A 26229-nucleotide genomic window follows, 5' to 3' on the forward strand; every position below is an offset into this window, starting at 1 on the left:
AACACACACATTGCATTATGAATCTTAACGTACTTATACGAAATGCATAAGCATTCACATACAGTAACTCTTAATTAATTTGTACATATACACATAACATACACAGAGCAAGCGAGCAAGAGATATTGAATCATTATGAGTTGTGCATTCTCCAGATAAAATATTGAACTTTTGGTGTCTGCAACTCTGCAGCCAAATTTTGCTAACCTTCCCTCTTTATTATTACACCTCATTCAATGTATAATCATGAAAAAAATAATGAACCCTTGCTAAATTCACCCTACCACAGAGTTTCCAGTCTACAGTGTGGACTGTTCAGTCCAGCAGACAACAGCTCCACTCCTGAGTCCTGCAGGTTGTTGTTACTCAGGTCCAGGTGTCTCAGACTAGAGGACTGGGAGCTGAGGACCGAGGACAGAGCTTCACAGCTTCTCTCTGAGAGGTTACAGCAGCTCAGCCTGAAAGGAGAAAAAGACAAAAGGTACCAGTGACATAAAATGTGCTTGTTTGACTTGATAAAAGACAAAAAGTTAATCCAGATGGATAAATGTTCACTTACAGAGCTTTGTTGGAGGCTTTGACCACTGGCAGCAGCCTCAGAAGAGCCTCCTCTGAACCAGAGTATTTCCTCAAGTCAAACACGTCCAGATCTTCTTCTGATGACAGTAAGATGAAGACCAGAGTCGACCATTGAGCAGGAGACAGTTCATCTGTGGAGAGACGTCCTGATCTCAGATACTGTTGGATCTCCTCCACTAGAGAACGATCATTCAGTTCATTCAGACAGTGGAACATGTTGATGCTTTTCTCTGCAGAGGGAGTCCCTTCAATCTTCTTCTTGATGTACTGGATGATTTTTGTTTTGTTTTGTGAGCTACTTCCTGTCGTTGACGTTAAACCTTGTAGGAGAGTCTGATTGGTCTCCAGGGAAAGACCCAGGAGGAAGCGGAGGAACAAGTCCAGGTGTCCATTTGGACTCTGTAAGGCCTCGTCCACAACACTCTGGTAGAAAGATTTTGCTTTAGGTTTTTCTCTGAAGACTTTAAGCCAACAGGAGTTTGTTGGTTCTTCTGACATCAGATTGACGCTAGAGTTGATGAAGGTCAGATGGACATGAAGAGCAGCCAGAAACTCCTGAACACTCAGATGGACGAAGCAGAACACCTTGTCCTGGTACAGGCCTCTCTCCTCTTGAAAGATCTGTGTGAACACTCCTGAGTACACTGAGGCTGCTCTGATATCAATGCCACACTCTGTCAGGTCTGATTCATAGAAGATCAGGTTTCCTTTCTGCAGCTGCTCAAAAGCCAGTTTTCCCAGAGACTCAATCATCTTCCTGTTCTTTTTACTCCAGTGTGAATCTGTCTCAGCTCCTCCATCATACTTGACCTTCTTCAGTTTTAGATGAGCCACCAGGAAGTGGATGTAAATCTCAGTCAGGGTCTTGGGCAGCTCTCCTCCCTCTCTGGTCTTCAACAGCTCCTCCAGAACTGTAGCAGTGATCCAGCAGAAGACTGGGATGTGGCACATGATGTGGAGGCTTTGTGATGTCTTGATGTGGGAGATGATCCCTCTGGCTTGTTCCTCATCTCTGAACCTCTTCCTGAAGTACTCCTCCTTTTGTGGGTCAGTGAACCCGCTGACCTCTGTTACCATGTCAACACACTGAGGAGGGATCTGATTGGCTGCTGCAGGTCGTGTGGTTATCCAGAGGTGAGCAGAGGGAAGCAGTTTCCCCCTGATAAGGTTGGTCAGCAGCACTTTGACTGAGGTGGACTCTGTCACATCAGTCAGGATCTCAGTGTTGTGGAAGTCCAGAGGAAGTCGACACTCGTCCAGACCGTCAAAGATGAAGACCACCTGGAACTGATCAAACCTGCAGATTCCTGCTTCTTTGGTTTCAGAGAAGAAGTGATGAACAAGTTCCACCAAGCTCAACTTTTTCTCTTTCAGCACATTCAGCTCTCTGAAGGTGAAGGGAAATGTGAAGTGTATGTCCTGGTTGTCTTTGTCTTCAGCCCAGTCCAGAGTGAACTTCTGTGTTAAGACTGTTTTCCCAATGCCAGCCACTCCCTTTGTCATCACTGTTCTGATTGGTCGGTCTCTTCCAGGTGGGGCTTTAAAGATGTCTTCTTGTCTAATGGTTGTTTCTGGTCTGTCTGGTTTCCTGGATGCTGTTTCAATCTGTCTGACCTCATGTTCATCATTGACCTCTCCAGCCCCTCCCTCTGTGATGTAGAGCTCCGTGTAGATCTGGTTCAGAAGGGTTGGGTTTCCTGCCTTAGAGATCCCCTCAAACACACACTGGAACTTCTTCTTCAGGTTCAATTTGTGTTCACGTCGACAAACTTCAACTTGACCTTCTAAGAAGAGAAAATTAAGATCAATGAATGAAATATGAAGTCAATATTTTAACATCTATTTGCACTTAAGAATGTCCATTATAACAAAAACTCCTCAAAAAAGTTTGGAAACATTATTTCAGTCAATCATCTTTGATAAAACCCAATTGGTGTTGTATTTTATATAGTTGGAAATCCTGATTAGTCATCTTTACAAAGAGGTAGGCTACAACTTGTCAGGATTGTGAATCCATGGAATGAGAGGAACAACTGAACACTTGTGGGATTAGCTTGGGCGTGCTGTACGTGCTAGAGTGACCAACACAACCACACTGGTTGACCTTAAACCTTCAACAACTCCTGGTTGAGTAATGGGATGTCATCCTACTAGTGTTGTAGTCAAGACCACCTAACCCGAGACCAAGACAAGGCCGAGACCAGAGTATACCGAGACCAAGACAAGACCAAGACTTTGAGGGGGCGAGACCAAGACAAGACCAAGGCCGTGGAGGGGCGAGACCAAGTCAAAGACCGAGACCAAACAGAATAAACTGAAGAATTATAGTCTATTTATCATATTGAAAAATAAATGTATTTCAAACTGTTGGTAAAGCCAACCAGCCTGCAGAAGTAGGCTACTTAACCCTTTTTACATGGTGCTTTCAAAACATAGACTGTAAAAAGAATGGACGTAGCACCCGTGACGTCACCCATTGGTCTGGGGGAGTCTGTTTTGTGCCGCTACTACAGGGGTTTGAACTGCACCATGTTGGATTTGACTTGCCATATTTGGAGAGGTGCGGCGGTTGGCCGGCCGAGAACCCGCCCACTGGCCTCGAAGCAGTGGTCCCTGGACCTGTCACTCAACGTTTCCGCGCCCTCATTGGCCAGAATTTTAAACCTAATAATAGTAAAACGATAGTTTAAAAAAAATTCACCCCCCTCAGAGTGTGTGCGGGGGTAGAAACTATCGATTGAGACGATATGAAATGTACCGGGCTGTAAATATGTTTTTTTAAGCTGTAAAGTCGGCTATTTTAACATGGGGCTCAATTGGAGTTGCTCCCTTCTGGAGCCAGCCCCCAGCGACAGCCGAGGGGATTGCAGTTTTTTGAACGCGGAAGTGAGCTTCACTTCTCAGACCGGCAACTGCCCCCTTGTTTCAAAAGCAGCAACCATGATGCTGTTACAACCATTGTATGATAAAAAATTACTGTAGCCTACATGATTTTTTTGTTGTTGTTTTCCTCAAAATGATTCAAGTTTAAAAGTGGTGAGTTAATATACAGTAGCCTAATACATTCTCTCTCTCTCTCTCTCTCTCTCTCTCTCTCTCTCTCTCTCTCTCTCTCTCTCTCTCTCTCTCTCTCTCTCTCTCTCTCTCTCTCTCTCATCTCACACACATGACTTTTGATTGAAACGGTCAGGATCATCGGGGCTGGCCATCATAAATAACACTTGATGAGTTTATTTCACTCTATCTTTTCAGATACTAGAAAATGTTCCATTCTTGTGAAATCTTTAGAGAAATCCTCTTACTGCTCTGCAGACAGTCAGCTAGCTCCTCCTGCTTCATCCTCCTCAGGAAGTTCACTGTGATCTTCAGAAATGATTCTCTGCTCCTCCTCCTCTGATCTTCATCATCAACACCCACTGCTTCATCATCATTGTCAGGATTATCTAATAATTCTGGGCAATTTGGACTCAGAAGTTTTTGGATTCTCTTCAGCTCGCTCTTCACAAAAGTGACAATGTTCTCCTCCAGCAGCTGGAAAAACAATAGCATGCTGTGTAAACCCGACTTTCAGTAAGAATACATGGATCAAACATCAGATCATCAGTCACCAGGACTGTGCTTAATCCTTTGAGGAACACTGCCACCACTTCTTCACAGCTACACACAGAGATATGGAGATGATGATCTGAACAAAATAGATTCAGTACCTTGGTGCTGAACTGGTGTTAAAGACTATTGTAACAAAGACATTTTGTTTCCTATGATGTCCAGGATGAAATAAACCTCTGCGTCTCAGTTATTTTTGATGAGGCTAAAATGCCCAAGAAAAATTTGGACAACAAATATTTTCTTTAGGATTTCTTGCAGATGAACAGGAGAGACCAGAACAAAAACATCTAATGACAGCAGCAAGACACTGTTAGTAGCTGAACATTTCTTGGTGGCTGCTGTAGTCATCAGTTCTGCGTGTGGAAGAACATTTACACACCATAAATATGGAGTCCAGGTCTGTGTGATGCTGTTTGGTGAACTGATCACTGAGAACCTCTGAGGTCTCCTGGAGAACTCTGGGGACAATAGATTAAAGTTTAGAACATGAAATATAACAATTGCATTATTGTGAATTGAACCTACTGGGTCTGTACAGACACTGCTGGACTGTTTAACACTAGAACCGCCAACTGCCGTTCATTGGACGACTTTGATTTTCATTTGTGCATAACTTTATTTAAAAAATACATTGAAGTCCACCAGTCTGTGACTTTTCCTAAAATGATGTTGGGCAGCACCCCGTTTTGTTAAATACAATCAATATTACTCACGAAAAAATATCGATCATGTTTTCTAATTTTTACCTATAACCGCCACGTTCGTTCATTGGACGACCAGAGAATTCACCGATTTGCATTATTGGGCTTATGCGCTCTCTCTCTCTCTCTCTCTCTCTGTGTGTGTGTGTTTGTGTGTGTGCGTGCGTGCATGCGTGTGTGTGTGTGTGTGTATGTGTGTCTCTGTGTGTACACGTGCGCAGGCTGCGCAGATGCACACTCACGTCCACACTTCACACACGCACGGTGCAGAAATTATTTTCCAGACTGGACGGACTAGTTGTAGAAGAGGTGTAGCCACATTCAGGGGGGAAATATCAATATGATATCAAAAGAAAACGAAATTCGTTTTATAAAGCCAGTATTTAGGAGCAAACTAGTGTAAAAACAGAGTCGCTGTGCTCTTCATGTAAAGCGCCGACGTGAGCGCACGCGGGGGGTATGCGTCGGTATGATGGACACTGGACTATGATGGACTCCACCTGACATATCAAACAAAGATCACTAAGGACTATGGATGTTGCCGTAAAAGAGAGAGAAAAAAAAGGTTGTTTATACGGTGGAAACCCGGCTTTAAAGGCGGGGGCGGGGTTCCTACAGTATGCCCCCCCCCCCCCCCCCCCCCCCCCCGCCAGCCTACTTCATGGTCCAGAGTAGCTGTTAAAAGACTACGACAAATGTAACACCTATACAGCACTAATTAACGCTTTATTACCGTTCGTCCAATGAACGACTCATGGCGGTTATAGGTATATAGTGTGCAACGGCGGTGCTAGTGTTAATTGAAGTAAAATCCTAGATAACCAAAAAATGTTAAACTTAAATGAAAATGACCAATCCTTAAAGGGATAGTTCACCCTAGAATGATATTTCGCTCATTATCTACTCACCCTCATGTTGACTAAGGGCTGGAAGAATTATCAGAGTCCACCGTCCCTTCTCTTAGTTACAGAGGGTCTCGGCGTAGCAGTGAATTTCAATGCAATGGTTGCAAAGGGACACCGGAGCTCTTCGTAAAAAAACACACACAAAAAAACATCCAAATACCTCCATGATGCTCGTATGTAATGTCCGTCTTGTGCTGAAGCCCCAAATTGCGTAATTGTCCCGAAAAAAATTAAATAAGTCTATATTTTAAGCTTGTTTGTAGCGGAAGCTTCTCGTCTTCTTCTTCTTCTCCTATTCCTGGTCCGTCCAAATATCGCGTGATTTGCGCCGGCGTCATTGCGGTTACTGCGAATCACGCGATATTTGGACGGACCAGGAATAGGAGAAGAAGAAGAAGACGAGAAGCTTCCGCTACAAACAAGCTTAAAATATAGACTTATTTAATTTTTTTCGGGACAATTACGCAATTTGGGGCTTCAGCACAAGACGGACATTACATACGAGCATCATGGAGGTATTTGGATGTTTTTTTGTGTGTGTTTTTTTACGAAGAGCTCCGGTGTCCCTTTGCAACCGTTGCATTGAAATTCACTGCTACGCCGAGACCCCCTGTAACTAAGAGAAGGGACGGTGGACTCTGATAATTCTTCCAGCCCTTAGTCAACATGAGGGTGAGTAGATAATGAGCGAAATATCATTCTAGGGTGAACTATCCCTTTAAGCTGGTTCATACATCCTCTATATGTGCCAGGCACAGTTTATTACAATGTAAAGTTCTTTTCAGAGTGCATTACACAAACGCCCGACTGGCGAAGATTTACCCAGGCGCCAGTGACAGTTGCAATAGATGTAAGCAGCCACCTGCTAATCACACACACATGTTTTGGTCCTGTTTGAACCTCAGTGGCTTTTGGCGCCAAATTATTGACACACTCTCAACAGTGCTTGATATGGATATTGACCAAGAGCCTGTTTGGCTCCCCTCCGCTTACGACACCTAATCTCCCTGCGTCAAAGCACCGGGTATGGCCTTTACAACTCTATTGGCCAGACGTCTTATTTTGTTTAAATGGAAACATGTTCTTCCACCTTCACACAATAGCTGGCTTGAGAGGTCCTAACTCATATCAAATTCTCATTCTCATTGGCAGGATCTGATAACACTTTTAACAAAACCTGGCAGTTCTTATTACTTAGTATCTAAACAGAACCACTATTCACCCAGAGAGTGACTAGATGCCCCCCCCCCCCCCCCCCCCCCCCCCCCCTACATGATTCTTCTTTTATTGTATACATTGTATGTGTGACATATTGTTGTATGCAACTGAAAAATCCAATAAAAAGATTTATTAAAATAAACAAACTTGAATGAAAATAAGAGTCATCTGTAAGGTTAACTCTGTAGGAAAAACCAGGTTCTTCCAGTTCAGGATTTTATCAAAAGTAAAGGGCTCCTGCAGAGAACTAAAGACGGTAATTCATGCTTTTATTAATTCTCGGCTTGATAACTACAACTCACTTTTTGTTGGCCTGGATCACCGTTGTCATGTTCGTGTTCCAAGGATGAGGCCGTGTTGATAGCAAGTAACTTAGTTTAATGTCTCACGTTCTCAATAACATACATGTGGCTCCATGCGGTCTTGCTCTACTCCGTTATATGGTACGGTAAGCTGACTACAAACCAGTACTGCCGCCTAGCGGTCAAACCTGTAATAACATCCAATCATAACAACCGTCTTGCGCTGGTCCAAGAATTTCACTGTGCACGCGGAGAGTCATGGGAAATGTAGTGTGAAAACACTTACCTTAGTGACTCGTCGTAGTCACTTTAAATCCTCTCTAAAAACACAATCTTTCTCTCCCTGGCATTCAGTTGAGTTGACACATTTTGTCTTTTACTTGTATTTTGTTTGTTTATTTATGGCTCATTTATATTTTATTGCACTTTACTTATACAGGCTATTTTATGGTATTTTAGTAATGCCGTGTTTTTATTGATTGATGATTATTGACAGCACTTTGGTCAACTTGACTGTTGACTATTTTTGAAGTGCTCTATAAATAAGAGAGTTGAGTTTATATGTTTTCCATGAATAACATGACAGAGTGAAGCAAAATTGAGAGCTTTTATTAGAAATACAGGAGAATAATCAGGTTTTACCTTTCCGTGACGTCATCAAGCTGAACCATAGACTGGTCACTCTTTATGGGTAAACAGCTGGGGACAGCAGACTGTTGTCCACTTTTAAAATCATCGGGTATAAACATAGACTGGTCACTCTTTATGGGTAAACAGCTGGGGACAGCAGACTGTTGTCCACTTTTAAAATCATCGGGTATAAACATAGACTGGTCACTCTTCATGGACAAACAGCTGGGGACAGGACAGTCGTCTCCCTGCTTCTTGTTGCTGGTAACAAGGTAAATAACAAATAATGAGATATACTGAACCTGATAATGACCCAAATAAACATCAAATCAGTGAGAAATCAAGTTGGTTTTCACTGATGCTGCCCAGTATCACCAAGAATGTCAAGTAAGCTAAATAAAAACAAACAAAAGAGCCGCAGTATGAAGATCTGAGCTCTGAAGAGTCATGGACAGTTAGAGATCCTCATCTCACCTCTGAGCTCTGGTCTGGCTCTCATGTTCCCCCCTCAGAGTGGTTTTAGAGGGAGGGGCTCCCTCCTCTCTGTCCTCACACTGGTTCATAGCAGAGCCCCCACCTTCACACAAACACAACAACAGGCTTCATCACAACAGGACTCACGTCACAGGACACATAATAATGGGTGTCTTAACATCCAGTAGATGAGATTGGAAAAGTGACCAACACAGGAAAATACAGGATCGTCACAGGAATGTGCAATTTTGGCTTAATGGTAAATACTGATTATAGTAGAAGTGATGTCATTAGTCCATACTGATACATTCACTCTCAGTTCAGAGGAATCATTTTACAATGTTTTAAGTCTGGAGAGAGAAAGTCACTAATTATCTTCCCTAAATCAAACTGCTGTTGATTCTTCCTCCAAGTAACAACAATAACATACAGCACATCGTCTTTTGACCTTTGACTGTATATCATTTGCTCTCAAACAGGTTCATCTAGGAAGGGAACAAGGCTGCAGTGAAGGCGAGTCTGTGCTAGTGTTGACTGTGTCAACACTGACACCAATGTGTTGAAACACTAACAAAATGCAAACAGTTCCTAAATTATTTTAATGTAACTCCAACAGACATTTATAACAATATTTGGTAACACTTTATAATAAGTACACACTATTTCGAATTAGTTCAGCATTAATAAATACTTAATTCTTCATTTATAACACATGAATACTCATTAGTATGTAGTTTATAAATACAGTTAGTGCTTATCAATGATGAGTAAAACATTTTTACTATGTTTATAAACTACATACTAATGAGTATTCATGTGTTATAAATGCTGAGTTCAGTATTTAATGCTTAACTCATGCTTAGTAGTGTGTACTTATTATGAAGTGTTACCCAATATTTTTCTCAATCTGAAACACCCAGCATTAAAAACATTTTTTCATGTCTAGTCAAAAAGCATCAGGCATTTGAAGATTCTCACCTGCTGAACTCTCTTCAGGTCGACTTTCACACACTTTCCACCTTCATGTGTCGACGAAACATTTGGAGAGAAGAAGCTGCTTCGTCTCCTGTTGTATGTGTGCATTTGATCTGATCAGGAGTCACTCACCTTAAATAAACATCAGAATGACATCAAAACCCATCTAACCTGTTTAGAGAGGTGTAGTTCTATGGTCTGTCCACTAGATGGTGGTAAGTCATATTCCAGGGAGCAATAGATTCAGGTTCACTAACAGCTGACAGTCACATCTCTAACCAACAGCAGAACACTTTGCATCAAATTGCATTTTGTCCAAAATGTTACATTTCAAATATTAGAGGTGTTTATGAGTCCAGTGAACTATAAAAAGGGATAGCTCAACATTTAATCAGATCCTCCTCTCACCATAATCCCTATAGTCACAGCAGTAGGTTCATTACCTTTAATTATCGGTGCATGTTGTTTTGAGATCAGTGGGGCAGAGGCGTGAGCTGCTCAGTGAACACAATGGAGGTGAACGGTACAGGTCCCCTGTCCCTCATCAAACTCATCAAATACACAATCCAACAACTCCACAACGCTCTGGTGGACAAGTTGTGACCTGCACATTCACCACGCTATGAAATAATCTTGTAACATTACATTCTTGAAATCACTCCGCCCAGCAGCCGTCTGACTGAATTAAGTTTATACGTTTGTTTGTTTTTTCTTTTCTTTGCATCACTAGAGCTGACTGACAAAGCACCCAGGCTTCAGCATGATCACTGTATAGTTTACCTGAAACAACCAAATCACTGAAATTAAATTGAATAGCTATAGACTGATCGGTTCCTTGTTTTATTTATTGATCTGTAGGTGGTGATTAGTGTACATCTCCAAGGCAGCGCTGCTCTTCTGTCCAATTCACACATGAAGCTTCACTTTTCATTCAAACAAACTAATCAACAACTAAACAAACATTCAATAACTCATCTAAAAAGAATGAAACCAGCCGGCGGTGAACCTCTAAAGACCTGCGGTTAAGTTAATCGGCTCTCTGTCTTACTATCTGAGAAGTGCTGAGCCTGGTTTTCTAAAGACATTCCTGCTCGTTTTCTAATCCATTCATAGTCAAAGCAGTGGTGGGGGATGCGTGGAGGTGGTAATGTCCTGGAGCAGGTGTGAATGTTCAGGAGTGTAGGGTGTGGTGGTAAGTTGGGGGCTGCATGCATACCTTTTAGGAGTATAATAGGTTAGCCAGACAGTATTGTGTGACTGGTGAAATGTGTGAATGTGTAAACACTTTAGCTGGATGTGAGTGTTCTTGTGGAGTTGTAGTTAAAAAAAAAAAAAAAGCAACGGGACTTCTCTTGTTTGAAGACGTTTCACCCCTCGTCCAAGAGGCTTCTTCAGTGGGGGGGGGGGGTCCTATGTTTGGTATGTGAGTGTTATCATCCAAAATGGATAGAGTGATGTGGACATGTTAGATGACACTGATGCAAGTGATGGAAGTGATGCAGAGTCAGGTGACAATAGCTGTGAACAAGTGGACAAAGTAAACCAACCAGGCACTCATTGCCCAGTCAATGTGGACATTGTGTCCTGACCGAAAAAACACACCATGCTCCATGACTGGTATCACTAGTAATATGCATATTGGTCCCAATAATATTCTCTCTGGTCCAGCTCTCACAGAAGATGTACTTTCCCTCCATACACCGGAAATCTTCTGGAAGTTTGTGTCTGAACATATTATTTAAGCTCTGACAACAAACACAAATGAGTTCAGTGTTTAAATGAATGGAAGATCTGTAAACACTAATGAAAAGGAAATGGAGCAAGTGTGGTGTTCATCTTTACTTTCTGGGATTATCGCTGCAAACGAACATCAAAATTCATGTTTTTGTAATAAATTACTATTTATAAAATATGACTGAGTTAACTTGGAGGAGGACATATAGAAAACCAGGGGCCTAATTTGGAGGGCAACCGGTGGATACTTGTATTTGCTTACTAAAAATGCTGGTTGCCCACTCTTCCTCAAACATTTCTACAGGGTCACATGATTCTGAAGTTACAGCCCAGTCTATTCTTCCAACCGTCAACTCCGACACCTTAGCAACGGTATCTAAGGGGAGGAGCGATGTGACTCCTGCGAGCATATAAAGGAAATCAGATGGTCCTTTCCACTAACAGCTCGGCTCAGCGCGGCTCGGTTGAGGTGCTTCTCCAGCTCTGAGTTCTTCATAGTTGCTCCTCAGCGGGGGCGGGGTCGTCATATCACGTCGTCTCTCTCTTGTTTCTCTCCTCTCGTCAGCTCCAGACTCACTCGTCTATGACGACGCTCTGGCCAATCACTGGAAGGCAGTCAGCTGACAACACGTTTAGTATCACTTTGGCTCGTTTGGTATCAGGGCGTTACCACAGAAGTAGCAGGTAGCAGGTAGGAGGGGCTGGAGGAAAAGAGGATAAAACCGAGTAGAGCCGTGCTGTACCGTAGTGAGCTAGTGGAAAGGCACCATGAGGAGGTCCCGTCTGACCAGGACCAGGATGAAGGAGGAGAACCTGCACCGGGAAATTAGCGACCTGGATCAGAACATGACCGGAATTAAGGAGGAGAACCAGGACCAGGACTACATCATGATAAAGGAGGAGAACCAGGATCCGGATTTGTTTGGGCAGACTGGGACAACGGGGGAGGAGCAGGACGCAATCCACCAGGACAACGAGCCTTCCGGTCCATCCGTTTCCGGTCCACAGGTCTGTATTTCTGTTTTCAGTGGGAGCAAGTCAAGAGATGAGGCTAACAGCTGTTAGCTGCTAACTCTATATTTTGTGGTTCACTAAAAAGTCTAAAACCTAATCTGCCTACTTTATTTCCTGCTGTAGCACTGTTACATCACTTTATTAAGTTTTATTTTTTAAAATGTTCATGCGAGAAAGTAACTGTTTAGATCCCCGATGTGCGGTTAGTTTATCCAAACGCTGTTTAGAAGTTTGCTCTGACGTTTCAGGGAAGAGAGGCTTCACCTGTGTGAGCAGCGGCTCGTCTGCAGAGCTGGTCGTCTGGCCAACCTCCGTCGTTATCCCGGGGGAGAAAACAATCGCTTATTAACGTAGACCCAGGTTTTTTAGAGGTTTACCGCCGGCGGGTTAAATTCTTTTTGGGAGATAAATGCTGGTCTCATTGACAAAGTCTAACAATTGTGGCTGCCGCATTGTTTGAATGAAAAGTGAAGCATCGTGTGTGTATTGGACATAAGAGCGGTACTGCCCCGGGGCTCTGTAGCCAACATACAGAAACATAAATACATTTTCAAACTAAAGTCGCATCAGCTCCTGAATGAAACCATGACAGTCCACTGTGAAAATAAAAACTATAATTGCGTAGCCTCAAACACTGGCCAACACGATGTTTCTCAAGACCTGTTTGGCTCCAAGCTGCGGGAGTGAATTAGTCAACTAATCGCCAAAATCTTTGGCTGGGGCAGCCCTAGAAAACAGTATCTTTTTGAGCCGTTATTTTATAAACGCCCTAATTCCCATCACTGGTTACTCACATGTTTTGCTTGGTTTCAAAGTATAATTTGTATTGGAAATAATTCTGCTTGTAAGATCTGTATTAATGAAGAATTTAAAAAGGAAAACAAATGTCCATCCATCATCCATCATTGATTGATTCTCTCTCTCCCTGTCTTTGCCATAGAAACAAGACCACACCAAGGTGAAACCACACAGCTGTAATAGGTGTGGGAAAACATTCAGGACCTCAGTTCATCTGAATGCTCACTGCCGACGATGCCAATGTGGACAGACGGCGTACAGGTGCGAGCAGTGCGGCACATCGTGCACCGATTTGTCCGGACTGAAAATCCACCAGCGGATCCACACTGGAGAGAGGCTGTACAGCTGTGAGCAGTGTGGGAAGGCGTTCGCTACCTCCAAAGAGTTAACGGCCCATTGGCGCATCCACACCGGAAAGAGGCCGTACAGCTGTGAGCAGTGTGGGAAGGCGTTTGCTAGCTCCTCAACCTTAATGGTCCACCGGCGTGTCCACACCGGAGAGAGGCCGTACAGCTGTGAGCACTGCGAGAAGGCGTTTGCTCGTTCCGGACAGTTAACGGTCCACCAGCACGTCCACACCGGAGAGAGGCCGCACAGCTGCGAGCAGTGTGGGAAGGCGTTTGCTAGCTCCGGACAGTTAACGGTCCACCGGCGCGTCCACACCAGAGAAAAACCGTATGTGTGTGGGCAGTGTGGGAAGGCGTTCGCTTCCTCTAGATATTTAACGATCCATCGGCGCATCCACACTGGAGAGAGGCCGTACAGCTGCGAGCAGTGTGGGAAGGCGTTTGCTAGCTCCACAAAGTTAACGATCCATCGGCGCATCCACACCGGAGAGAAGCCATTCAGCTGTGAGCAGTGTGGGAAGGCGTTTGCTAGCTCCGGCCAGTTAACGGTCCACCGGCGAGTCCACACCAGAGAAAAACCGTATGTGTGTGGGCAGTGTGGGAAGGGGTTCGCTACCTCTGGACATTTAACGGTCCACTGGCGCATCCACACCGGAGAGAGGCCATACAGCTGCGAGCAGTGTGGGAAGGCGTTTGCTTGCTCCACAAAGTTAATGGTCCACCGGCGCATCCACACCGGAGAAAAAACGTATGTGTGTGGGCAGTGCGGGAAGGCGTTCGCTACCTCTGGATACTTAACGGTCCACCAGCGCATCCACACCGGAAAGAGGCCGTACAGCTGTGAGCAGTGTGGGAAGGCGTTCGCTAACTCCTCAACCTTAATAATCCACCGACGTGTCCACACCGGAGAGAGGCCGTACAGCTGTGAGCAGTGTGGGAAGGCCTACAGCCACTCCAACAACCTAAAGAAACATCAGCAGCTCCACAGCAGCTAGAGAACGGGACGGTCCGGTCCTACACCTGAGCAACTAATGATTACTAACTAACTAATGATTTTCATCATCGATCAATCTGTTGATATGTAAATGATTAATCGATTACTTGGTTTGTCAATAAAATGTTAAAAAATGTCTCAAACCACCAAATGACATCCTCAAATGTCTTGTTTTGTCTACAAACCAAAGAGAGACTCAGTTTATTGTAATAAATGTACAAAGAAGCCAGAAATATTCATATTTAAGAAGCTGCAATCTGTATTTTTTTCTTTATAAACTCTTAAAACTGATTATTGATTAAAAGCTTCGAATGAGTTGTTTACAAATACATAGGTGGCGGTGCAGGTCAGTCCTCCTGTGTAACTTTTTGCTGTGAAATATGACTGAAGGCACAAGTGGAAGTCTGAAAAAATAAATTAAATTAAATTAAACCATAGTAATTGGTCAAAGATATTGTTATGAGTTAGCGGTTAGTTTGCGAATGTGTTTGTCGTCAGCGGCCACCGTCACTTTGCCGACGGGACGGGTGAGCGAGTGAACGCTGCAATCTAGACTCTGAACGCTGGATGGCACGGTTTAACCCCAATACTACATACTGAGGCTTTAATAATTGATTATTGTTCAATTAATCGATTAATTGTTGCAGCTCTAGTTTGTTGTTAAATCAACATAAGAACTTCCTGTCTTAACTTTTCACAACAGAAGGCTGGTAATAGCGTCATAAAATACTCTCCTGCACAAAACAATCTTTTCCCACATGTTTATTTGGAAGGAAAACTGTTTCCTGAGATCAGGTGAAGGAAGATTCACTGTTTTTTTTATATGTTTCAGAAATCAGATCAAAACTAGATGGCCGACCTTGGTGCCATGCCAACGTGGTAAAAGACAGTTGGCTCTAACATGAGATGTGTGAAGTTTGACTCCAGTTTGTTGTGGTTTGACAAAATGAAAAAACAACCTGAAACTTTCTAAAAGTTGAATGAAGTGAGTTTTCACTTGTATCTGATCAGTGCAAGCACCAAGTAACATCTACATTTATACTTAAAGGAGCATTATCGCAAATACAGCAGTAATAGCATAAAATAAGATGAAATATGCAAAAGATGGGTCGGGGGGAGCCATAACTAAATTTACAAAAAAAATCGCCAAAAGTATAGTGTCCGTGGGGCAAATGCAGCATTTGTCTTTGTTATGATCCAAGCCGGCCCGGCGCTTGCTGCGTTAAAATGCACTCGGAACTCGCAAATCCGACCCCTGAACCAGACAAATATGCAACAGTAAGTAATGTAGCAGTGTTAGGGTGCTCACAGTCACTGAATCGCTGGTAGAACACTTTGTCTCCACGTCCCTGTGTCTTTCTTTAGCTGTCCTGCAGCGTTATTAAGGAGGAGGACGTTTCAGTTGCTGTTGTTGTCGTTGTTGTGGTTGTGCGCGACGTAGAGCTGCCGCTTCCACTAGCGAGTTTTCTTTTCCCGCGATTGCACGTTCATTCAGCCTGGTGAGGGAGGAGGAGGTGGGAGGGAGAAGGAGGGGGGGCGGGGGGGGGGGGCTAAACGAGGCTACTCTCTCTCTCTGACAGCTGCCCACTTGTTTATATCTGATAAGCTCCGCCTGGCTCCATCTAGTGGCCGAATTAAGGATTTGGATTTGCGATAATACTCCTTTAAGGGGCGTCCTAGGGCCTTTTGGTCTAGTGGGGGCCCTGGCTTTCACACCTTACATGAACTGATATCCCCCTAGTTCTGTTGTTTTCCCATTTGGGGTGTCCTGCAGGAGTTGAGCCCCTGGTGGGTTCCCATGGGAAAACAACAGTTGCATGTAAGAAAGAGTAACTCAAACATAAAGAGGGTGAAACTTATATTACAACTCACAAATGGTTAATACACAAGAAGGCCTGATATCTTGGTGGAAAAGGTAGGCAAGGCAAGGCAATTTTATTTGTATAGCCCGTTTGTACAAAAATATTGTCTCAAAGGGCTTTACATCCCATCATAACAACATCCTCTGTCCTTAGACCCTCACATCCACTGAGGAAAAACTCCGGGAAAACCCTTTTAACCTGTTAGGCCCGCCGAACCCGGTACCGGGTTCGGTAGAGCGCTACAGTGATTACTGTCTATAAAATGTTAATAACACGCTGTGGTGTTTTTTTTTTTTTTATGTTTTCAAAAGACGAGGCTTCAACGCTATCAAAACAACAGTCCGAGTGTATTTTTCTCAAACACAGTTTGTTTGGCAATAATTTAAACATTTAATTCAAAAAATAACAGCTGCATGAATATAAGGCACAGTCGAAATTAAATGCAGCAGTACACTTTATCCGCTCGCTCGACTCAGTCATGTTAGGTGTCATAATTAAACTAGAGAAGTTAATCTTTCTGTTGATACCAAGCAAAACATAGTCCGACCAAACCAGCTAATGTCAGGCCCGTAGCAATGGTGCTGCAAAAGTTTGCATTTTATCGTCAAAAAAGTGAAATTCTGTGTTTATGTCTCAATATTCCATCAAATAACAAAGCAAGTGTCACCAAAAGCGACTAATATTGTTTCCTTACCCTTTCGTGGTCATTTTGAGTCTATTTGTACAGTTCTCCGATCAAAACAGACGCCATGACAGCCTATATTGCATACACAGCAGACACACAGCATCCTCACTGCTCTACTTTATACACGGTCCTTTACTTCCACCTACTGGTCGTGTGTTGGTGTTGCAGAGTCAATGACACTGCAGTGATATAGTACGTATCGCGAGCTTTCCAACGAGATCTCATACGCCGATGTGACCTTCGGGTCAACTCGGTTTTTTTCGATGCGCAAGCATACAGACGCCGAAAAAAAAAAAAAGCTGACGGACACCTGAGCGAGAGAGAGAATTGTTACGCACGACGCGCGAGCGCGATTCCACTGGTTTTTTTCACCCTTTTTATTTTTATCAGACTACTATCAGTAGTAATTAAGTTTTAAAATGTCTGAGAAACAAAGGTACTCGGTACTGGAGGCCTTAGAAGAGATTCAGAGGAGAAGTGATGTGGAGTTCACGGACTCATCTGACAGCAGCGATGAAGAGGATGACACGGATTTTATGGATCCAGTTTATGAGTAAGTTATTGTGTTTCTTTTCACACTTTGAACACATTGGCTGTACATTTTTGGCAATTTTATAGCGACTGTAGCGATTTTTGTTTTTATTTCACCTTTTCAAACAATATCAACAGCTGATAGGGTGTGTTTGTACAATGTGTTTGTACAATACTGTATTAATTATTTCTGCTGTGTAATTCAAACACTATTTGTACGTGGTTGCTCAAGATTAGTCTCTTTTGGCTCAACACGTTATTATGAATTGGACAGATGTATTGTTCTGTGAAATGATTCTTATCATTTGTCTCCATTTTCAAAGACATGTGGGGAAGAGAGTGGCCCTACAACTTCACCTTTCCACGGAGCTGCATGACCAGAGATACATTTGAAGCCATTTTTTGGACCCTTCATCTGTGTAACATCAAAGATGATGAAGAGAACCAGAAAAAGAAGGGAACACCTGAGTACGACCGGCTTTTCAAGATCAAACCCCTCTACAGCCAGATTGTCACTGCTTGCAACTCGCTCTTCCAGCCATGCAGGGAAATAAGTATTGACGAGCAAATGGTGGCAAGTAAAGCTAGAATCGGCTTCAGGCAGTTCATGAGAGACAAGCCAACCAAGTTTGGATATAAACTGTTTATGTTGGCTGATTCCTGTTCTGGATATACATGGAATTTCTTTGTTTACCAAGGAAAAACTGCCGATGTTCAGGGGGAGGGTCTCAGTTTCACATCAGTCATGGACCTAATGAACTTTGCACTGCTGGCCTGGGAAAAGGTTACCACCTGTATGTTGACAATTTTTATTCCAGTCCAGCACTTTTTCAACATCTTGCCACGAATTGTACATCAGCTTGTGGAACCATCCGCCAAACCCGCATTGGCTTTCCCAAAACAAAACTTAATGATTTAACAAAGAAGGCTGAGAGGGGAGACATGAGGTGGCTGCGGAAGGACAACCTGGTCTTTGCGAAGTGGAAGGACACAAAGGAGGTGACAGTGTGCAGCAGTTTCCACAAGGCATACAGTGGAGACTCCACACGCAGGAGAGTAGAGGAGGATGGACAGTGGCACAATAAAAACATTCCTGTTCCTGATGCGGTCAGGGATACACAAGTACATGGGAGGGGTGGATCTGTCAGATGCCCTGATTCAATATTACTCCGTTCGAGGGAAGACAATGAGATGGTACAAGACGTTCTTCTACCATTTTGTAGATATTGCTGTCGTCAACTCCTACATCCTCTTCAAGCACTTGGCCATCGGGAAAGGAGAGACTCCCATGAGCCACAAAAGATTCAGGGAGGTCCTCATGAAGGAGATGGTCGATGAGGCCCAAGCTGCAGTTGCTGCTGCTGCCCCCCAGCCCACTCTCAGCAATACCTGTATGCCAATGTATTTTGGACAAACTGCCACTGACCAGCGGAGGGTCTGTGTTGTGTGCAAGGAGCAAGGGAGAAAGGTGAAGACACCAGTGTACTGCAGCAAGTGCAATGTTGCTCTGTGTTTCACCTCAAGCCGGAACTGCTATAAAGAGTACCATCTGAGGATGTAGCGAACTTTGAAATCACAGCACTCAACTAGTGCATACCTTATTGTTTTTTGTTTTGTTTTTTTGTGTGTGCTTTTTTTAATCTTTCCCCTTGATTATGTTTTTATTATACATTACACAGTGAATTGTTTTATTCTTATTCTTAATTTATTATGATTATTTATATTCTTTTATATATTCTTATTATTTATTATAAATGATATTCTTTTATGTATTCTTATTTATTATTAGTGAGATTCTTTTATATATTCTTATTCTTTATTTATTATGATTATTAGTGATATTCTTTTATATATTTGTTTTTGACTAGTGATACTTTATATATTTATATTTGTACATAGTTTACACTTACAGGATTCATTAAAGTTTTATAGTCATAGTTTCATAGTCACAGTTTCATAGTTACAGTCAAGGTTTCATAGTTTCAAATCAGTTTTATATTTTTCATATAGTTACAGTCAAGTTTTCATAGTTTCATAGTCAAAACTACTTTTACAAGTTTTACTTATTACATGTTCATAATAAAATTACTCCAATTGTTGACAAATTGATACAGTTGAGTTTGTTTTTTTTATTCATCATCATCATCATCATCATCCTCATCATCTTCATCTTCATCTTCATCTCCATCATCATCATCGTCATCGTCATCGTCATTATCTTTATTTGCCAGACTCTGGGTCCATATACTGTGCACAATGGTAGTAGTTGATGGGCCACAAGGTAAATTTCATATCCAAAAGCTCCAGTAAATGGCAATAGACTCCTGTAATGGACATAAGTTGTATATTTGAGCCAGTTTCCTTTGGAAGTGGAAAATAACCTATTTGGCACACTCTGGTGCCAAACTGTGCCAAATAGTGCCAAATGAATGTCCGCCTGGTCCTATCCTTACTAAAACCTTTGTGGAGGCTTTGCCCTTTGCTCAAATTCCATCAAATTTGTTACATTTGTAGTCAATAATTTGCTGAAGGTGATCAGTAGCACCTGTGTGCATGGGGTTATTGTTATCATCTTACAAATAGGGGCGAGGATAGAAATTTCACATTTCTCCTTTGATTTATTCCAATTTACTCAAGTATAGTAACAGACACAACATTTTTGACACTGGGAATTCATTCCCTGAGGTCCCTAGATGTTCCCAGACACCAAGGAAATGCATGTGAACCATATAATTGTGTAACAATTCTTCATTTACTTTGGGTATGTATTTTTATGCGTTTTTTCTTCTTCTCATGATGATGACCTGATGAAGGGCTGAGAGCCCGAAACGTTGTGTCAGTAAAATATTCTGGAGCAAAAACGAGGTTGTGCGGGCAATTTTTTCTATTTTCTTATGTGTTTTTTCTTAAAATATGGCTAGGGTTTAACAGGATATGGTGCAGTACCTTCCTCAGACCTCACAGGTTGGTTCAGCTTTTCAGCAGGAATCCATTCCCCTCCGATCATCTCAGTCTGGAGCTGTTTGTTGGAGTTGATGATGTTCTTAGGGGACAGTGACGTGCCTGATGTCCATGTTGGACACAGTGATAACAGACTTCATTAGGAACGATTCTTCCCCAGTTCCTGTGTCGGCCACGTCCTCTCCCTCTATGTCCATGACTTGGAAAAAGGGAAGTATATAAGTTATATTATATGGAGTATTTAGTAGTAACCCCAACTTTGAGTAGTTTTTTTAGGGGGTTTCCCACGGGAGTTGAATTACAACATTGTAATACATAATATTACACACCTTCCTAAACAAACTTGACGGGAGAATGTGCGCAGCTCTAAGCAAACTCTGAGCCATGCGTACGCATGGTTTGGAGGAAAAGGGGAATTGGCGACACAGACAGTGTGGTGGTGAACTGAAGTCAGACTCAGGAAATGTAGAGTGAGAAGAACGATTATGTTTTTTATTATCGGCCGTCACACATTTAATTTCAACCCCATCCATGTTGCCACGGTGATTTAATTCAGCAGCGTTATTTTGCATCGGACTGGTGTTTCAGAAACATCTTCTTAGAATCTAACTGAAAATTCGAAATCAAAATTCGGTAACCCTTTAATTTCCAGGCCGTTAATTACAACATAATGTCAAGAAATTACCAAGAAATAATTATTAATTGCGTAGTAATGTCAAGAAATAGCCTAGAAATAACAGTCAATTTCATAGTAATGTTGAGAAATATAGCCAGGAAATAACTTTTAATTGCACGGTAATGTCAAGAAATATAGAAAAGAAATGACAGTCTAGTAAAATAGCTGATACCGATGCCAACATTTTCGGTGGTATCGGAGGCATTTACACTGGTATCAGAAACAGAATAACTCTACTGGGAATGTTCCAATACGCTGACATAAGCAGAAAAATTATTAAAAACAACTGAAAACAGCTTCATTGTATTTTCTTCATGAGTTTTGAGAATTAACAGGACAACATTCCATTCATGTACTCTAATCTACTTTGCCTTTCTTCTATGAAGTTCAGAAAAAGGTGGATAGGTTATGTAAGGGATAATGCCCGACGAGGTGTCCATTATCAGAAATGAATGGACGACGCGGAGGCGTGAACCATCCGATGCGAAGCGGAGGACGGTTGCTTCCGCGAAGTCCATTAAGCATCACCAAGCATCACCGATGTCTTGCTCTCAAAGTTTTTTGTGAGTGTGCTTCCCGTTTCCATGGAAATAAACGGGGTCTGACTAATAACTGAAACACAATCAGTCACTTCAGTAGACTCCTATGTGTAATGGAACCTAGTTCACCTCTACAGCAAATAGTCCGAACCTTAGTAACGACCTAGCAACAGAAATGATTTTCTAGTCCCAGATGAGTGAACTCTGAGCTGACGTTCATGTTTTAACGCGGTCTCGGACTTTCCCGAACTCAATCAACACTGCACAAATGATCGCCCAAGTTATAACAAAGATGCCGTTTTTTTTTCCTTTCACAGATGTAGCTTCTACAACAGCAAACTCTGCATGTAAATGAAGTTATAGCGCCGTGTCGCCGACACAGCTGATAGAGAAAGCCCAACGATTACTCCAGACTATTTAAAAGCCCAAAAGGCGCAAGTGAGAGAGAGGGAGAGAGAGAAACATACAGGTAATCACCTCCGTTTTATCCAATGAAATATTCAGCTCCAGGACATATTTTAAAAAAACATATTCACCGCGATCACAACTCGTGTCTCTCCGACTTTGTAACGTTACACACATGGGAGGGAGACAATCCTCTCGGCTGTAACGGGGAAGTTTACAGTAACAAAAAATAAAATAACATAATTGTTCTATAAATGTGACGTTGGCAGCTGTCAGGAACAACCTACAGGAGGTCAATGTAGTTTGTGATTTATTTTCACGAGTAATAAATGACATTTTTTTAAATAAAAGGGGGGAAAATCCATGTTGCCATGGAGATGTGTAAACAACATGACATGGCGAAGTAATATTTTCAGTGATGAGTCAGCCGTGCTGTAATGCTGATTTGAGCACGTTCTAAATGTCTTATTGACCAATCAGATTGCTTGGTTGGAACTACTTGTTGTATAATGTTGTTTTTACCGTCAAAATCATACGTCTTTCACATAAGCGGCTGAGCGGACTATTTACTAACTCTCGACGGCGATAAAAGAAAAAAAAAAGAGGGACCCACTGTGACCGCAGCGTACAGCCAGTGACTCTGCCACAGCCTGGTAGTTGATCAGTTAAGGGAGGTGAGGTGACGGCTTAAATGTTACGTGACAGTTTTTCAGACGGCCAGTGCAATTCTTACCGGTTGTGTGTTTACAGACTCCAGTGCCATGATGCGCTGAAGAAAAAAGTTGTTATGGTCCGAGTGTCCGTTGCCGTGATTACGCGTTTGAGCCAGCGCAGTAATATTTAGAACGTAATCAGGCAATTTTACCGGAACATCTTTATGCGTGTCCATTATCACTTTTTTTCCCCCCCTCCGCTTACGACACTTAATCTCCCTGCGTCAAAGCGCCGGGTATTGGCCTTCACAACTCTATTGGCCAGACGTCTTATTTTGTTTAAATGGAAACATGTTCTTCCACCTTCACACAATAGCTGGCTCAGAGAGGTCCTAACTCATATCAAACTGGAGAAGGCTAGATTCTCATTGGCAGGATCTGATAACACTTTTAACAAAACCTGGCAGTTCTTCTTAGAGTATCTAAACAGAACCACTATCCACCCAGAGAGTGACTAGATGCCCCCCCCTCCTTTTATTTTTTATTTTTAATTTATTTATTATTTTTAACTCATTGAGTGCCAACCACGTAATTTCTCGTTTTTCGTTCCCATGCGTTGAGTGCCAAAAACGAGATTTTTGGTTTTTTGGTTTTTTTTTAAATTATGAAAATAGACACTTTAATACACATTATATGTAAATTTGGGGACTCTACGACGAGGAGAACTGAAATAGATGACGATCAAAGTCTCATGACAGCTCATGATCTGGAAGTTTTTATCATAACTCAGCTTTTTCAAACGGAGTTCTGCATGTGGATGCAGCAGCTGCTCTGCTCTCACCCGCGAGGCTGCAGCAGCTCAGAGCTGAAACAGGAAGCTCTCAGCCGACAGTCCGCCCGGTCTTCATCTGGAGCAACACCGTGTCCTCCCCAAAGTCCTCCCGCGGTAAAATCTGATGGTCTCTGGGCCAAAGCAGACCGGCATCACCGACCCGTACCACAGAAGGACCGCGACCACCAGTGGGGCCGGTCTTCCCGAGCCGCGGTGGCCGACTGACCCTCACGTTCCGCGGCGAGAGGCTGTGACACGGCACGGTGCGTCTGTGTTATTGTTGTTTAGTGGCGCCCCCCCTGCCCCCGATGGTGGTTTTGTGAATAGAACAACAACTGTTGTATATATTTATCTTACACGAGCCCTTTGGTCCAGAAATGCGAGTGTCAGAAGAGCGACAGACACAAACAGTGCACCTTTCATAAAAGACGCTCTATCTCCTTTTCTAGAAAAAAAGGAGGGATTTTGGTGAAACCCAGCCATGTTTAGCTTGACTTTCCTCAGGAACGGAGGCACGTAGAAACAAACGGTTTGTGGCCATTTGAACCATAAAGTTAAACCTTTCAATTGAGCTACAGTATGTGTTGGTGGCAATAATATAGAATACACTATGGCTCTACATAAAAAGTCAAAAATGGTCTAAATTGCCGGTACACTTGACTAAAACTTTGGAAAGGAGCGCGGCACTCAATGAGTTAATGTAGTTTCAATAATGGTTTTATCTTTTGTTGTCTCTTTCTTTTTCCTAACAGTGGGTGGGAAGGTATTGGGTTAACTACGGTCATTTGTAGAAGCCGTTCTGGCTCAGTTTAAATTAATTAATTAATTCTTGGCTTGATAACTACAACTCACTTTATGTTGGCCTGGATCACCGTCTTGCGCTGGTCCAAGAATTTCACTGTGCACGCCGAGAGTCATGGGAAATGTAGTTTGAAAACACTTAGCTTTCCGAAACTCCTCATAGTCACTTTAAATCCTCTCTAAAAACACAATCTTTCTCTCCCTGGCATTCAGTTGAGTTGACACATTTTGTCTGTTACTTGTATTTTGTTTGTTTATTTATGGCTCATTTATATTTTATTGCACTTTACTTATACAGGCTATTTTATGGTATTTTAGTAATGGCGTGTTTTTATTGATTGATGATTATTGACGGCACTTTGGTCAACTTGACTGTTGACTATTTTTGAAGTGCTCTAAATAAGAGAGTTGAGTTAATATGTTTTCCATGAATAACATGACAGAGTGAAGCAAAATTGAGAGCTTTTATTAGAAATACAGGAGAATAATCAGGTTTTACCTTTCCGTGACGTCATCAAGCTGAACCATAGACTGGTCACTCTTTATGGGTAAACAGCTGGGGACAGCAGACTGTTGTCCACTTTTAAAATCATCGGGTATAAACATAGACTGGTCACTCTTCATGGACAAACAGCTGGGGACAGGACAGTCGTCTCCCTGCTTCTTGTTGCTGGTAACAAGGTAAATAACAAATAATGAGATAAACTGAACCTGATAATGACCCAAATAAACATCAAATCAATGAGAAATCAAGTTGGTTTTCACTAATGCTGCCCAGTATCACCAAGAATGTCAAGTAAGCTCAATAAAAACAAACAAAAGAGCCGCAGTATGAAGATCTGAGCTCTGAAGAGTCATTAGAGATCCTCATCTCACCTCTGAGCTCTGGTCTGGCTCTCATGTTCCCCCCTCAGAGTGGTTTTAGAGGGAGGGGCTCCCTCCTCTCTGTCCTCACACTGGTTCATAGCAGAGCCCCCACCTTCACACAAACACAACAACAGGCTTCATCACAACAGGACTCACGTCACAGGACACATAATAATGGGTGTCTTAACATCCAGTAGATGAGATTGGAAAAGTGACCAACACAGGAAAATACAGGATCGTCACAGGAATGTGCAATTTTGGCTTAATGGTAAATACTGATTATAGTAGAAGTGATGTCATTAGTCCATACTGATACATTCACTCTCAGTTCAGAGGAATACTTTTACAATGTTTTAAGTCTGGAGAGAGAAAGTCACTAATTATCTTCCCTAAATCAAACTGCTGTTGATTCTTCCTCCAAGTAACAACAATAACATACAGCACATCGTCTTTTGACCTTTGACTGTATATCATTTGCTCTCAAACAGGTTCATCTAGGAAGGGAACAAGGCTGCAGTGAAGGCGAGTCTGTGCTAGTGTTGACTGTGTCAACACTGACACCAATGTTTTGAAACACTAACAAAATGCAAACAGTTCCTAAATTATTTTAATGTAACTCCAACAGACATTTATAACAATATTTGGTAACACTTTATAATAAGTACACACTATTTCGATTTAGTTCAGCATTAATAAATACTTCATTCTTCATTTATAACACATGAATACTCATTAGTATGTAGTTTATGAATACAGTTAGTGCTTATCAATGATGAGTAAAACATTTTTACTATGTTTATAAACTACATACTAATGAGTATTCATGTGTTATAAATGCTGAGTTCAGTATTTAATGCTTAACTCATGCTTAGTAGTGTGTACTTATTATGAAGTGTTACCCAATATTTTTCTCAATCTGAAACACCCAGCATTAAAAACATTTTTTCATGTCTAGTCAAAAAGCATCAGGCATTTGAAGATTCTCACCTGCTGAACTCTCTTCAGGTCGACTTTCACACACTTTCCACCTTCATGTGTCGACGAAACATTTGGAGAGAAGAAGCTGCTTCGTCTCCTGCTGTATGTGTGCATTTGATCTGATCAGGAGTCACTCTCATAACTTCAGAGTCCACACTT

At 42.3% G+C, this 26229-nt stretch overlaps 1 protein-coding gene across 1 annotated transcript; it reads right to left on the reverse strand.

The window, feature by feature from the left end:
- Positions 1-280: 280 nt before the first annotated feature.
- Positions 281-13220, reverse strand: LOC310995740 (NLR family CARD domain-containing protein 3-like; the record flags this gene model as incomplete). The annotated part of the gene is made up of 3 exons (XM_083984863.1): positions 281-458; positions 560-2363; positions 13166-13220. 3 exons carry the CDS (start codon positions 13218-13220, stop codon positions 281-283), a joined length of 2037 nt encoding a protein of 678 aa, XP_083840989.1.
- Positions 13221-26229: the final 13009 nt, after the last annotated feature.

This window comes from Trachurus trachurus (genome assembly GCF_905171665.1).
Source record: "Trachurus trachurus genome assembly, chromosome: 13".
NCBI lineage: Eukaryota > Metazoa > Chordata > Actinopteri > Carangiformes > Carangidae > Trachurus > Trachurus trachurus.